The sequence below is a fragment of the Zootoca vivipara genome, chromosome 16 (genome assembly GCF_965207765.1).
Source record: "Zootoca vivipara chromosome 16, rZooViv2.hap1.1, whole genome shotgun sequence".
Classification (NCBI taxonomy): Eukaryota; Metazoa; Chordata; class Lepidosauria; order Squamata; family Lacertidae; genus Zootoca; species Zootoca vivipara.
Window position 1 is genome coordinate 27,976,016 of NC_142599.1, and position 15,555 is coordinate 27,991,570.

The 15,555-nt window shown below is 52.2% G+C and overlaps 1 protein-coding gene and 1 non-coding gene across 2 annotated transcripts in view; one reads left to right on the forward strand and one right to left on the reverse strand.

Moving 5' to 3' along the window:
• Nucleotides 1-15,555, reverse strand: part of MAP4K2 (mitogen-activated protein kinase kinase kinase kinase 2) — a 35,871-nt gene that overhangs the window by 14,989 nt on the left and 5,327 nt on the right. The window contains exons 3-16 of the mRNA XM_035098275.3: nt 14,743-14,833; nt 14,025-14,089; nt 11,936-11,991; nt 10,080-10,127; nt 9,844-9,886; nt 8,703-8,775; nt 8,151-8,282; nt 4,987-5,049; nt 4,118-4,199; nt 2,875-2,985; nt 1,954-2,032; nt 1,319-1,377; nt 806-849; nt 393-431 (exon numbers count right to left, since the gene is read on the reverse strand). Coding sequence (XP_034954166.3) covers nt 393-431; nt 806-849; nt 1,319-1,377; nt 1,954-2,032; nt 2,875-2,985; nt 4,118-4,199; nt 4,987-5,049; nt 8,151-8,282; nt 8,703-8,775; nt 9,844-9,886; nt 10,080-10,127; nt 11,936-11,991; nt 14,025-14,089; nt 14,743-14,833 — 985 coding nt within the window. The remainder of the gene's footprint in view (nt 1-392; nt 432-805; nt 850-1,318; nt 1,378-1,953; nt 2,033-2,874; nt 2,986-4,117; nt 4,200-4,986; nt 5,050-8,150; nt 8,283-8,702; nt 8,776-9,843; nt 9,887-10,079; nt 10,128-11,935; nt 11,992-14,024; nt 14,090-14,742; nt 14,834-15,555) is intronic.
• TRNAI-AAU (transfer RNA isoleucine (anticodon AAU)) lies at nt 1,029-1,106 on the forward strand. Its single transcript has one exon. It is a non-coding gene; the product is annotated as a tRNA-Ile (tRNA).

Consider the following 15,555-nt stretch of genomic DNA (forward strand, 5'->3'; position numbering starts at 1 on the left):
AAAGGGGAATATTGGGGCTCGGTTAGAGCCCACACAGACCAGGACTTGGGTCCGGAACCTAATTGCCAAAGCTCCACAATAAGCAAAGAACAGAGCGCCTGAGCATGTGCAGGGAGACCCGTTCCTCAGTTGCCAGCCTAAACGCTTTGGAAGTCAGGGCAGGGGAAGTTAAAAACTTCACAGTAGAGAGGGGGCTGAGTTTGCCTGTCTGGAGATGGGAGTGCCAGAACTGCAGGATGGGGCCTGGCTGGAAAGGCAGCTCCACCTCTTCTGTCTCTGCCTGCCGGAGCTGAGACAATAACAGAGGGCCAGAGGCATACAAAGAGCCTGAAGTCATAGAAAGGCAGCAGCTCCCAAAGTTCTCCTCCTCCACCACCCAAGCATCAGCATACCTCTCCTCTAGTGCTTCTTCCACCGACTGTAGGAGGCTCCTAAAGAGAGGAGGAAAACAGCACCAAAAGTACCATCAGGAAATCTCACACCTGTTCAGCAGTCCTGCCTCCTTCCTTCTCCTCCCCTGCCCCAGCAAAGTCAACCTCATTTCTAACTCCCTGAATTCCACCCACTTCCTTGTAGGAAGGCGGCCCTTTTTCTGGTTGTCCCCTTAATAGCAGCAAAGCAGGCAGAAATTCAACAGGCCCTGCTTTCCCCATCTCTGCTGGGGGAGAAAAGGCGGCCGCTCTCGAGCTCTTCCTCCCAGCAGGAAGGAAAAGGTGACCATCCTGTTTCACAAAGGTGGGGAGGGAGGAGAAACAGGGACGCCCACCCACCTCCCATCACCCTACCCTTCTCCCAGGCTCCTTACTCTCCATCTCCTAAGACCATCCAGTTTTCCTCTTCCTCTTCCTTCTGCAAAACACACAAAAATCACCATTAAATCTTAAGGCTAGAATAATTTGATGCACACACTCCCCAAAAATACCCAGTGAAAGAAGGGAGGAGAGGAACAAGAGGCGTCTTACCTTCCTGAGGGCCTGGAAAGTCACCAGCAGTCATGAGTAGGCAATATCGGGCGAGGTGGGCCAATGACCCAGCTGGGATAGCTCAGCTGGTAGAGCATGAGACTAATAATCTCAGGGTTGTGGGTTCAAGCCCCACGTTGGGTAAAATATTCCTGCATTGCAGGGGTTGGACTAGGTGACCCTTGTGGTACCTTCCAGCTCTATGATTTGATGGATGAATTTTGCCCGCTACCCCCAAGTCAGCATTTCGGTTGTGAATTTCCCTCCCCAAACGCACCCCGGGGGCCAAAGCAAGCAATCCACTCACTCTTTTGCCCCTCTGAAACATACATACACACACATTCTGACGTTCTTACCAGACTGCACCAAGGCTCTGTTTCTTTCCTCAGTGGGGGCCCGAACTTGACCTGATTAACTATAAAAGAACCAACATCAGCCATTTTGCTCAGAAGCAGGGCTTCCCCACCACCACCAAGGCCCAAATGCCTTCATGCCACTCACCCAAGAAAACACTCCCTATACCCTGCCTTCAACGGCCACTGGAGGGCAAAGGGCGGGGCTGCAAGATACGGGAGGGGGACAGAGGCGTTTTTCAGACCTCCTAGCAGGCAAGTTGCTGGTGCTTACTGGGAGGGAGAGGTGGCCATGAAGGTGGCACAGTGCAAACACACCAGCAGGAACACCAGACTGGCCCTGCCATGGAGTTTGCACCATCCCAGCCTGACTGCCACCTCTCCGCCCCCCTCCAATGAGGTCAGATAAACACCTCTGCTCAGTTCCACACCATCCTAAGCTCCTGGTGCACCTTTCAGCCACCGTCTCCAGAAGGGACTTTCACTAACATCCCCAGCCCCAAACAGCTTTCCACTTTCGCTAGGGGGCTTCCCATTGCCACGGGAGAGTCTGGAGAGAAATCAGGCTGATTTAAAACCCCACCTGAGAGAGAAATCAAGGTCCAAACGGGTGGGCAGGGGGAGCCGGGGGAACTTACACTGGATCTCTGCAAGGGTCCCTTCGACTGGCCCGTGTGGCCGATGGGAACGGATTTTGTCAGGAAAAACTTCGTAAGCCTGAGTGGTTTAAAGAGAGAAAGTCAAGCATGCCTAAGAACTCATTCGGACCAAAGAGCCTCCAGGGCAGCTTTCACCCATCTGGTGCCTTCTGTATGCTTTGGACTACAATTCCCATCAGCCTCAGCCAACGCATGGAGAGCATGTGCTTTGCGTGCAGGAGGTCCTTGGTTCAATCCATGCTGCCACCTCCAGGAAGGGCTGGGGAAAGACCCCAGAGAGGGCCACTGCCGGGCCAGTTTGGTGTGATGTGGTAAGAGGAAGACTCCCACGTCTCTCATTCTCAACAGAGGTTTTTTAGGACCAGAACATAAAAGATAACAGCTCTGGCCTCATGGTAGCCCCCAATTGCCCGCACTCTGCCCATGGGGTGGTAACTCTTGCTAGCTGTGCACAGGCCAATGAATTAGGCCTGAACCTTTCAAAAAGTCACCTGGGCAAGCAGGCCACTGCCAGCAACATATACTGTGGCAGTGAGTCCCACAAGTTAATTATATGCATTGCATGAAAAAAATAGGAGGTCGGAGTTGGAAAATCTCTGGGAGGTCCCCCTCCGACAGGATCTGCAGTGCAGGCTGTTGCAACTGCATCAACATTCCTGCTGGGCCTTTGCTGAGCAACCTCCTAGCAAAGGGGAGCCCCCACCCCCCCACAAGGCAGCCTGTGACTCCACTGTGGAAGAGTTCTCACTCTTAGGAGGTTTCTCTTCCTATTTAGCCAAAATAAGCTTCTTGCCATCTTCTACTCTTTGGCTCTCGGCATAGAACAGATCTGCTCAGTCAATGGCTTGGGTCTATGGCAGATTCCCCACTCTCTTCTGCCACCGCTTTTGGGGACCATACCTCTAAGTCTCCATCGTCCACCAGGGCAGCCGCTGCCAAGTCTGGGTTCGTGGCTTTATCCAGTAGCTCGATGGCTAAGACGCGAGCCAATGGCTGGCTAACAAAAGGATGCTGGTGGAGAGGAAGACAAGGTGAGCGGAGAGGAGGATTCAAGGTTCCCCCAAATGCCTGCCAGGCACAGGGCTGGCAGGCGGCATTCTTGGGCAGCTGCTGCAGCCCCCTCCTGTCACCTCTCCTGGGCAGCTGGATCCAGATTTTAATTCCCACAATGCCCCAGAGCAGGACAACACCAGGGCACTGTGGGAAATTAAATTAAAACAGTGGCTCTCACAGCAACTAAAGTGTCCGCTGTAAGGACAACTGAAGAGCCCTGCAGCAGCTGGATCAGGCCACCGGGAGAGTGAGCAGCTAGTCCAGCATCCTGGTCCCACAGTGGCCAAGCACATGTCACAGTGGAAGCCTCCAAACAGGACCCGAGTGCAACAGTAAGGCTGCCATACGTCTGGAATTTCCAGGACATAACTGGGATTTGGGATAAAATGTCTGGGGAAAGTCGGGTGCATGGCTGCCTGTCAGAGGGACTCCTTACAGGGACCCTCCCCCAGTCATCCTGACCAGCACTTCGCCCAGTGACAGCACTAGCAGCGGGTCAGGAGGAGGGAATGAGGAATGGAGCAGGGTGGAGAGGGGGCTCTCAGACGTGTCAGAGCCTAGGCACCGACCCAGCTGGCCAGAGGAGGAAGGACAGCGCAGCGAGCTGCTGGAGCCTCTGCAACGCTCCAAAGGACGGGAGAAGGAACGCAGCCCCTTCTGGTGCCCGAATTGAGGCACGCGCCCACACGCAGGGCTAGGGGGAGGTGCTTTGGGGTGCCCAGGCTTTTATGCTGGTCCAAGACACGAAGGAAGCCATTGCCGGGTTCTGAATCGGAATAGGCAGTCATGTTTTCTGATATCTCTGCACTGTAAATAATATGCACAATAAAACTCTGAAAGACAGAGCGGACTTTACTCGAGAGTAGCCGCAACAATCCCCTGACACTGCCCATATCAGAAGTGTTGATTTTTGGCATTTCCCCCCCCCCCAAAAAAAACCTGGTAAAAATAATAATTTTGTTTGGAGATTTCACTTTTAAAAAGCAGAATTTTAGGCACTTTTATAAAGACACTCCTGTAATTCTCTGGAAGGAAGTACCTATCTCCGCCCTCTCCAAGCCCACCCACCCCAACTTCCATCTTGAGTCACCTGCAGGAGTTTTTCTGCCACGGGACGCTTTTTGGGGTTCTTGGTTAAGGAGAGTTTGAGGAAATGGTGAAAATCTGCCGACCTGGAAGGGAGAAAGGGAAGATAAGACAAGCTAAAAGTCGAGTGTCTAGCTGAGTAACCGGAAGGCAGGGCGTGAGCACAACAGCAGCCCTATCCCAGCAATGCCCCCCGCAGCTGGTACTCAGCAGCAAACTCCATCGCAGCCTGAAACCATCACTACTGGTAACTACGGATAGCTTTATCCTCCAAGGATTTGCCAATTCCCCTTCAGAACACCGGAAGAGCTGATCTGGCCACCTGGTCCGGCATCCCGTTCTCACAGTAGCCAGGGGATCGAAGAAGCCCTCCAGCTGGATAAAGCACAACAGCCACAGAACTCTCCACCCTTAAGAGTCCCTGCAACTGGCATTCAGGTGCAGCCGCCCCCCACCTACCTGAGGACCAGTGGTGGTGGAAGCCATTTGGATGCCTTGGGGGGCGCGTCCAGGGGTGGGGTGCACCACGGGGCCTCTGGAGTCTGCCTGCCTCCTCCCACTCAGCACCCAAGCCACCACATCTTTCCCAGGAGAGACATTTTGTCACACACACCCCCTCAGCTTCTTCTAGTCCTCCTCCCACAGTACCTTCTCAATAACCCCGAGAAGGAAGGCTAAGAGAGAAAGCAAGTGGTTCAAGGATACAGATTTGTAGCCAAGCAGGAATCTGAACCCAGTCCACCGACCTGTCCTTTATGACACTGCATTTCACTGGCATAAGGTGGTCAGATCCAGCCTTCTTTACACACAACCGAAACCCAGCAGAGGGAGCAGGTTTGCCCTCCTTCACAGCCCTGTTGCTCAGTCACTCACCAGCAGGCCTTGTCTTTTAGCTTGGGGGGCTGGAAGCTGCTTTTCGACATCAGCATCAAGGCCCTGAAGGGGAAGACAAAACAAGGGTCATCTTTCCTGCTTTGTTCCTCCTGCGTGTTTTAGAAAAGGGGAAATACCTGCCTCTGTTGTCCCGAATTTGTCCCCACCCCACCCACCCCCAGCCCCACCATTTGATGATTATGTCTGATGTTCAAACATGCTAACCGCTAGGAGGGTCACTCAAGAAATCTGGGCCTGGTTTTCTGCACTGTTGTGGGTCCATTCCCCCCCACACAATTGCCTTTGAAAAAGAAAAGGTTCAGCCCATGTTTCTGTCCTGCACGCAAACTTACTCTGCTGAGTAGGACAGGCCTGAGATTGTTATTAGTGGGGCACCAATGTCAACAGACAGACAGCACGTCACACAAAACACACACCGCTCTGAGAGCAGGCAAAGCCAGTCTTACTGGAGAGGCCTCCGTGTGGCATTTCCTGTTGCTTAATCCTCCCGCCCACCAGAAGCCTTCATGTTTGTGTGTGCACGCGCTTTGCATGCCTGCCCTCACAGGATCCACATGCAGGCTGTTTCTTAGCAGAGGTGTGTTTAGCCATCTCAGAGCAAGTGACACCATTCACGCTTCTCCCAGAAACCTTGAGCAGAGTGGTTGTGACCATGGGCGTACCCAGCGAGGGGCAGGGGGGGCAGCTCCCCCCCAAGAAGCAAAAAAAAAAACACCTGTATTTTACGGACCATAATCCACACTTTTTCCCTCTGAAAACTGAAGGGGAAAAGTCGCTGCGGGTTATGGAAATTGGGCTGTTTTCGCCCCCTCCGCGGCTGCAGTCAGCGACAGGAACATGGGGAGGGCGAGAAGCAGCCTGAAATTGGGCTGGTTTTGCCCCCTCCCTGGCTTCAGCCAGCAACAGGAACGTGGGAGGGGGGAGAAGCAGCCTGAGCTGGGGGGGGCAGACGGGAGCTCAATCCTTCCTTCCCCCCGCTTTCTTTCTTCCTTTTTCTCTCTCTCTCTCCCTCCCTCCCTCCCTCCCTTCTCTCTCTCTCTCTCTCACCCCTTCTTTCTTTCCTTCCTTCCTTCCTTCCTCCCTTCCCTCCCTCCTTCCTTCCCTCTCTCTCCCCCCCCCGTTTTGATCCTGGGTACTCCCCTGGTTGTGACCGAGGCTGGGACCTCACAGGAGATGGGGAGGGCAGCTCCCCTTTCCCTTCCCACACTTGCCTAAAGCTGCTTCAGATGGGTGGGGGGCCCCAAAGCTATGTAGAGCCACCACCCTCTTGGACGGCCAGGAAAAGGACTCAAGTCACTGGTTGCAATCCCCTCTGCAGCCGAAGGCAACCAGCCGGGTACCTAATTCTTTCCTTTGCTATTTTTATGCTATTTCCACCCATTTCATCTCTATAAATAAACAAGCTGGAACATGTGCAGAGGATGGCAACCAAGATGATAAAAGGTCTGGAAACCAAGCCTTAAGACTGAGGAATGGCCGAGGGAAGTGGGTATGTTTAAAGGATTCTCAGAGGAGATATGATTGCCATCTTCACATGGAGCAAGCTTGTTTTCCTCCTGCTCCGGATGCTAGGACCCCAATGGATTCAAGTTAGAAGAAAGGAGATTCCGACTCAACATCAGGAATAACTTTCTGACAGTAAGAGCTATTTGACAGTGGAATGGACTCCCCCGAGAGGAGGTGGACTCTCTCCTTCCTTAGAGGTTTCTAAGCAGAGGTTGGGTGGCCACCTGTCATGCATAATCTATCTGAGATTCCTGCATTGCAGAGGGTTGGAACAGATGACCCTCAGGGTCCCTTCCAACTCTACAATTCTTGCAGTGTTTCCTGCAAGGGTAATCGTTTTTGCACCCACCTTTTTTTAAAAAAAAGAAAGGAATACTTCAAGGAATTTACTTGTACACATGCTTTCCTGAAAACAGCATCAACAGTGGGTTGATCTGCAGATTCTGCTTCTCCTTGACAGTGTTAAAGGCAGGATACGAGCAGCGGCTGAGGAAAAGGGCCCTCGTGAACAGATGGCGGTGCCAGATTCTCGTCAACACCAACGTGCCATCCGTTCCTCTGGCAGCAGGCTGGATGCCAGGGAGAGAGGCAGGCAGTTGGATCGGGGTTAGGATAACTTGGCTGATGAAGACCATGCCCTGGGAACCTTGAGGCCTGTCCAAAAGCTAAACTGCTGATGGGGGCAGACGGCTTGGTAGCATGGGACACCTCTACTAAAACCCCTGCATTGGCTGCTCCTGTTGCAGCCAGGTGAGGCTCAAGGCTCTTCTTTTGATGTAACAAAGCCCTGAGCAACTTGGGGCCAGGATACCGTAAGGACCACCTGACCCCCTGCATCCCAGCTCCATCACTGAGATCATCCAGAGGTGCACTGCTAGCCAGAGCCTCAGCCGGTCCTCACTGGGAGAAGGGCTTTTAGTGCTGCGTTATGGAATGATCTTCGAGCAGAGATGCGGTGGGCACCCTCTCGCTTTTGACTTCCGGGAGTCTCCTGAATACATTTTCCTGAATACCTCTGCAGCTCATGGGCTAGCCATTTTAAATATCCTTTTGCGATTGTAACGGTGATCTCTATTTCATTGTACAGTTGTACCTCGGATGTTTAACGCCTTGCGAGTCGAACGTTTTGGTTCCCGGACGCCGCAAACCTGGAAGTGAGTGTTCCGGTTTGCGAACATTCTTTGGAACCCGAATGTCTGACACGGGTTCCAAAGCTTCTGATTGGCTGCAGGAGCTTCCTGTAGCCAATCGGAAGCCGCACCTTGGTTTTCGACCACTTTGGAAGTCAATGGACTTCCGGAACGGATTCCGTTCAACGTCCAAGGTACAACTGTATATATATTCACAGGAACACAATACTGTACAGTCGGAAGGGTCCTCCAAGGGTCATTTAGTCCAACCCTGTGGCATGCAAGGATAACAGCTAAATAATCCCTGACAGGTGGCCATCCAACCTCTGTTTAAAAACCTCCAGGGAAGGTGAGTCCACCACTTTCCAAGGGAGTCCGTTCCACTGTTGAAAGGCTCTTATTGTTGTGCGCTACCCTGATATTTTATGATAGGGCCATATAGAATGATTTCAGTAAATACAAGCAACATTTACACACATTCAACTGAGGCTTAACTTTTGAGCTCACCTCATGGGGTGCAGGTCGAAGAGGGGCGGCTGCAGCTCCGCCAGCTCAATGGCCGTGATGCCGAGGGCCCAGATATCGCACAGGTGGTTGTAGCCTCCTTTCTTCTCCACCGCAGCCACCTCTGGCGCCATCCTGGGAGGACGAGAAGGGGCAGAGCTGAGCCAAACAGCCACTCTGGGAAAAGGTGGCCTGCATGGACCTGAAGCTGTGGCTCTCCAGGAAGAGAAGGGCCTGTCTTCCCCATCGCCTGCTGCGGCCTGGTCCTCCCTGCAACTGCCGACCTGTGAGGAGAGCTCTGCCCACTGAGCAACACCTCCCCTCCGTCAGCCAAGGCTACGAAGGTGCTTCACATACACCAACCCTGCAGGGGTGGTCAGAACCACCATCCCATCCTGCAGGCCGAAGGACCGAGGCAGAGAGTGTTCAAGGCCACTGGGTACGTTTGTGGCTGAATTGAGGTTCAAACTAGGGGCTTCATGGCCCCCACAGCTCACCCTCCAGACAGAGAGGGGGCAGAGGAAGGAACAGAGTGCCCCCCCCCACCAACATTACCAATAGGGGGTCCCAATGAAGGAGTTCCGCTTCGCCACAGACGCCGTCAGCTCTGCAGAGACCCCAAAATCCGCTGTGGGAAGGAAGGAGGTGGTTTGAGAGAGGAGAAGGGCAAACGTTCCTTGCTCAGGTGGTGGGCCAGAGCAATCCAGGCTCCACAGGAGGAGGGTTGTGGGCCAGGCCCTACAACCCTCCCCCAATAAAACCCTTCAAATATCCCTAGGCCCACACCTCTCAACCCACCCAGAATATTTTCATTTACAGTGGTACCTCTACTTACGAATTTAATGCTTTCCAAACGCACATTTGTAAGTCGAAAAAAAATGTAAGTCGAATCTCATAGGAATGCATTGGGAGAAAAAAATTCGTAAGTCGAAGCAACCCTATCTAAAAATTCGTAAGTAGAAAAAATCCTATCTAAACCGCATCCAAGATGGCGGACGGAGCTCTGTTCGTAAGTAGAAACATTCGTAAGTAGAGTTATTCGTAAGTAGAGGTACCACTCACTGTATTGATTTATGGCCTACATGCAGCCTACGTTCTCCAGGTATCTCACAAAAACCAAACAAATAAAATACAATATTAAGAAATGCCAAACTGGGGGGGGGGGGGTTTGAAGCTGGCATGCAACTCCCCAGCTCTGCTCCTGAGCCACCGCCACACCCCTAGAAAAGACGGCGAGATACAACCAGAGTCCCTGTTTTAAATAAATACAGTATCGTACTTTTCCGTATATAAGACTAAGTTTTCTTACTTTAAAATAAGGTTAAAGATCTGGGGGCATCTTATACACAGATAGTGCATATGCCCATTTTCTAAATTTGGGCTCCCTAAAAGTAGGGGGCGTCTTATACATGGGAGGGGGCGTCTTATACACCGAAAAATAAGGTAAATCGATCTGGAGCAAAGCCAGAGGGATGTGAACAGGTAGACCAAAGCCGCCCCTGCAGTCCCCAATCTGGAGGTCCCCACTAAGTTCAGCAACCTGGGACACCCCCAGTCAAGGCATGGTCACTATGGATGGTCTAGGGAAGGGGGAGGGAAACCCGCAAATGAAGATATTTAGAGGAAGATTTTGGGAGTGGCAGCTGGAAGTAGGAAAGGCTTGCCACAAGAAAGCAAGACGAGAAGAGGAACTGACCGAGTTTCACGTCTCCGTTGGCTGTAAGCAGGATGTTGGCCCCCTGGAAAAAAAGGGGAGAGAAATGCAGCTATTGTTGCCCAAGCAGAATGGGGTGGGGGGTGGGGAGAGAGTCTGCTCCCCTCCCTTCCCACCCACCCCTTGCCTTCCTCCTCCGAGGCTGACGAAAGCAACCTCAAAGGGCGACTGAGCCCAGGAAATCCAGGATTTCCCTGGATTCTGCAGGGAAATCATACCTTTATGTCCCTGTGCATCTTCCCTTTGGTGTGTAGGTGGTGAAGGCCCTGAAAAGAGGCAGCAAAGAGAAGCATCAAGCCAGGCCTGGCTGTGCTGCAGACGAAGCAGGATCTAAGTGTTGTTGTTAGCCAAGGCACAAGTTGCGAGCACAGACTTACACTGGGTGGGGAGACGGTACCCCGCCTACTGGAGGAAGCTGGGTTCTCACGTTAGGAGAGAAGGAGGGGGGGGACTTATCTCTATCCACCTTCACACCATTCAGTGGAGGATTTAGGGCGGTATGGGTAGTTCCCCTGCACAGGGTGCTGAGCCCAGGGGTGCCAAATTGAGAAGATCCCTCCCTAATGGAGGAGTTCCATTTGGGGGTACCAAAGTCCACCCCTGCACCGTGCCAGACCCTGCAAATGTCCCTATTTCCCAGGGACAGTCCCAGATTTACAGAAGCACTCTGATTTCTGATTTGATCCCTGAATATCCCACTTTTCCTTAGGATGCCCTTATTTTCACCGGGAGAAATGTTGGAGGGTATGGAGTCCCTGAGCCAAGGAGATAAGTAATGATGCAAGCTTTAGAGGAAATCTGAAGGCAGCCCTGTATAGGGAAGGTTTTTTAAATGTTTTGTTATGTTTATATATATATGTGTGTGTGTGTGTGTGTGTGTGTGTTGGAAACTGCCCAAAATGGCTGGGGCAACCCAGTCAGATGGGTGGGGTATAAATAATAAAATTCATATCATTACGGTATAGGACCTCCCTATTTTCATCGGATTAGTGTTGGCGGGTACACGCGTAATTTGGTAAATCTCAGTTGTGTGTTTTGCACCAATCTTCTTTCTTCCAAACTAAAAACTCCCCAGACATTGCAGCCTTTCGTTGCAGAGATTCAGTCCACACACACACACACACACACACACACACACACACACACAGCTAGTGACCTACATTCCACTCCCTGCCTTTGTAACAGTTTCTCTCAGCTGCAGGAAGGCAGGAAAAGAACAGAGCAGCCAAGGGGAAAATGGGACTTCCCCTCAAAGGTGTGGAGCGTCCGTCTGTATCAGGGTCCCCAAACTAAGGCCCGGGGGCCGGATGCGGCCCAATCACCTTCTAAATCCGGCCCGCGGACGGTCCGGGAATCAGCATGTTTTTACATGAGCAGAATGTGTCCTTTTATTTAAAATACACCTCTGGGTTATTTGTGGGGCATAGGAATTCGTTCATATTTTTTTCAAAATATAGTCTGGCCCCCCACAAGGTCTGAGGGACAGTGGACCGGCCCCCTGCTGAAAAAGTTTGCTGACCCCTGGCTTATGCCCCAGAGTCACAGAGCAGGAGGGAAATGAGGTGAGAAGCCATGGGGCTTGGTTTGGATAAAGAGCAGTGGAAAGCCTTTGAGGGGGGTCCTTCCTAGAAAGCGTCTTCCTAATCCTGGATTACCAAAAATCCAGTTGTGGTGTACACAGTGAAGAAATGGGGGACACACACACACAAATACTCCGTACATGCTCACGGGACCTCTTACACCATGCGTGTTTCTTATGCTGCAGATCCAAACCTAGCACCGCATTCCAATTAAGCTCTGAAGGAGCCTCTCTTGACAACCCTACATTTTTGCAACCACACCTGAGCTGGGAGGGGAGACGGAATAACCAGGCAGAGGCTGACTCCTGCCCCAGGTGCAGACACGGGGCACCCTGACACTTCACACACACACACACACACACACACACACGCACACACCTGCGCACTCTGGCTTTTGTTGGCACTGGATAAAAAGAAATCAGGCTGCCCACACCCACCTGGCACGGGCCTGAACAGGGTTTGTGCTGCGAGCTCAGCCCCACCCACCCACTCACCTGGAGGGTCTCCCGGCAGACGTAGGCAATCTGCTTCTCCGAGAGCGGACCAGTGGCTGGAGGCGAGAAGCAGAAAAGGTGAGTCAGTTGCATCTCGTGCCGCCTGCCACCCCAACGCTAATAAAAGCAGGTTTTTGCCTATGTAGACTTGGCAATTGGGTTTCCCCGAGCAAAACTCTGCAGGCGGGCTTTGCTTATTAAGGTGAAATTTAAAGCTAGGAGAGAGAATTGTGTCTGGGAATGAGGGAAATGGCTGAATGAGGGGGGGGTGCAGGGGTGCTCCTCAACACACAGCCCTGCTTAGGAGAGATGGGCTTATGGCCTTGCCTGCTTGGGCGTCTGCCTCTGCAACACGTGGCTTGGCTTCCTTTCATGAGCCACCTCAGGCGACGGCCCTGCAGAGCTCACCACTCTCTTGCCTTCAGGACCTGGGAGGGATCTGGTTAGTGGTTGGGCCCCAGAGTGCATGGGGGTGGGGGTGGCGTCTTCGGTTTAAACTCTTGCAGGATGAAAGGTAAGAATGCCAGCTGCCAAACCCCGCGAAATAAACAGTCCACAGTGCTCTCCTCCGAGAGGGGAGGAAGCAGGTACTATTGTGTCTGTCTGTTCATCTATTCCCCCCCACCACGTTAATTGTTTTCCTAGGCCCCACTTCCTCTCAGAATCTCCCCAGGCCAAACCTCCCTGGAAGGCCTGGCAGAGCCGTTGTGCTTCTTTCCACACTTTATGCCATCTCTGAAAAATTCTGCTGGGCATGGAGACGGGAGGCTGAGCAGAGGCTCCTCTCCCACCTTGTAAGTAAACCAACTGCAGGGAGCCAAAAGGGGAAGTAAAACCCACCAGAAGCAAAGTACCGATTACGACAGACCGGCGGCAGGATGGGTTCCTATTTTGTCAAGGGGTGTGTGTGTGTTCTCTCCTCATGTCTACGGCGACAACAAAGGCAGGCAGAATAGAAAGCAGGGGTGAAGGGGAGCAGAAACTGGTTTCCGAGGGACAAACTGGAACCTAATGCAGGCAACAACACCTCCAGGAGTTCTCCTTCTGGACCTCATGGCAAGGGGGCTGATTTTTATCAGGGGGAGAGGAGCAGGGGAGGAAAGAGTTAAACCTCCCCATGCACTCTGGTGAAGACACAGGGTTTTTGGGGGAGGGGGGAAAGCAAGGAAAATGAAAGAAGGGGAGTGCAGAGGGACACCCTGGCCTCTGGTCGACTTGGGTCCTCATGCCCAGCGAGAGAGTTGTGCAAAAACAATGGGCTGGATCCAACGTCAGCTCTGCTCAGATTCGATCTGTTGGAATGAATGACCAACTTGGGTCCGTCCGTTTCAACACGTCTGCTCTGAGTAGAACTGTGCTGGATGCAACCCATTTTTCCCAGCAGTGAAGCTCCAGGAATACACCCACACTGTGAGCACAATATCCACACCACTGTCCACACCAGGCGCAGGGAGCCTTTTTCAACCTGAGGGCCACATTCCCTCCTAAGCAGCCTTCCAGGGGCCACATGCACATACGCCCCTGCCTCCAAAGCCACCCAGGAAGGTGCAGAGGGCTGAGGGGGGCAAGGGGGCATGGCCAGGGAGGGGCGCAATTCGGGAGAGGGAGCGGTTGATGTACAGCCCACACAGATGGGCAGTTTCTCCATTCCGGGGGCTACAGACTGGTTGAGCCTGAGCTGATTTGCCAGCCCTCCCTGGAGATGCTGCTGGGGATTTATCCTGGGGCATTTTGCGAGCAAAGCTGGTGCTCAGTCACTGAGCAAGGACCCTTCTCTTAGACCCTGGGGTTGGTGCTCAACTCTCTCTCTTTCAAAGAACACAATAAAAGTTGGGGGAGCGGGAGAATCCAAAGGGAAGGGCATGGAAAGACAAAGGGTGTGGAAAAGAAAGATAGAGAAAGACAAAATGCCCGGTCCATGTGCCTCGCCAGTGTCCTTCCTTCCTTCAGTCCATCTCCCGTTCTGCAAGGCAATGCAAGACTGGGAGCAGCAAGAAATCTGCTCTGCATGCAGAAGGTCCCGAGTTTAAGCCTTGCTGGCATCTCCAGTTCAGAGGAGGACCATGGAGCAAAGCAGGTAGCAACTCACTGTGGTAGATCTCCTGAAGGGATCCCCCTCCACAGTATTCCATACAGATCCACAGGCGCTCATTCCTAAAGGGAGAAGAAAGAAGCTTGTGGGAGTGGCCCTTCCCCAGCTCCCAAAGCAGCCCCTCTTTCTCCCACCTGCCACCCTTTGAAGGGGCAGCCCAAAGGAATATCTTGCCCTGAGGCAACAAGCAAACTGATCTCCTGAAGGGCTCCCCAGGAATATCCCACTTAGACCCCATAAACATCCATTCCCAAGACACACACAGAAAGGAAACGTCACCACAGAGCCAGCTAATTCTATCCACGAGGCCTGAAATATTTCTCTTTGGGCAAGGAATTCTGGATAAGTTCAATTTCTACACTCTGAGGGCCCAAGATGCCTCCTTCTGCTTAATTTCATCGGCACAGGGTGGGGGAAATCACAGGGATGAGACACAGCAACGCGTGGCAGGGCCAGGTAGTATCCTATCAAATACGTGGCTGATTTTTCTGCCTCTGACAGCCCTAGATAGGAAAATAAAGCCCTCCACCGGTGCATTCTCCATTTGGAGAGACGGCAAGTCCATCCCACCAAGTCTGAATACCAGGGACCAAGTGTCAAGCATCAAACCTGCCACCCCACAATTCTGACTACGCTTTTGCAACCATATCACTACACCCCAACCGCCCTGCCCTCCTGGCTCCACTCCTTTTCCCAAAGGGTCCGAGCCTCTCACCTGAGGTAGCTGCCAAAATAGGCCACCACGTTGGGGTGGCGGCAATCCCGGAGCGTGGTGATCTCCTGCTGGATGGATCCGATGTCGTCCCCTGAGGAGAGGAAGCAGGACAAACCGTTTCCTTTGCTCCAAAAAGGCCTCTCTGTCACTACCGCCCTTTATCCGACAGTTTCAAATACCAAAGTGTTCTAAAAATCCACATGGAGTGTGTGACACACCTGGGGAGCTGGCTACCAGGACCTCTGTTTCCAGACATTACAGGTAGGTAACGTCCGATTTAAAAATAAATGAATAAAAGCATGTTAAGGTGTAATTGTAACACTTGTTAAAAAAATAGCAGGTATATTAAATGTCTCTTTTAATAAGCAACCTGCTGTTACACAATTAGACGTACGGCTGGATGTGTTTAATGGTTCTTGTACTTGCTTTACCTGGTGGGTGGAGTTGTTTTAAATTGTTTTTAAATGTTATATGTTAATTTGGATATTGTACCTGTATTTGTATTTGTGGGCTGGGGTAAAACATTAACAGGTATCTTGCCAGACGGGAGACATGCCACACATCCCAAATTTCTGTTGTAGACCACCTCTTCCTGTGACACCTGTATGATGTTTTTGGGTGGTCCTTGGTTAAGGGGCTGGGCAATTTCTAAAGTCTTCAAAGGTTATCGCACACCTTTGTTCTGGGGCGTCACCTCCTAACAAAACAGGGAGGGACTTCTGTTGCAACAGGAAAATTGCATCCTGCCTCCATCCATTCTTCTGTGACCAATAATGGACTCAGGGGACACAGAGACTCCTGACAGAGAGTGGC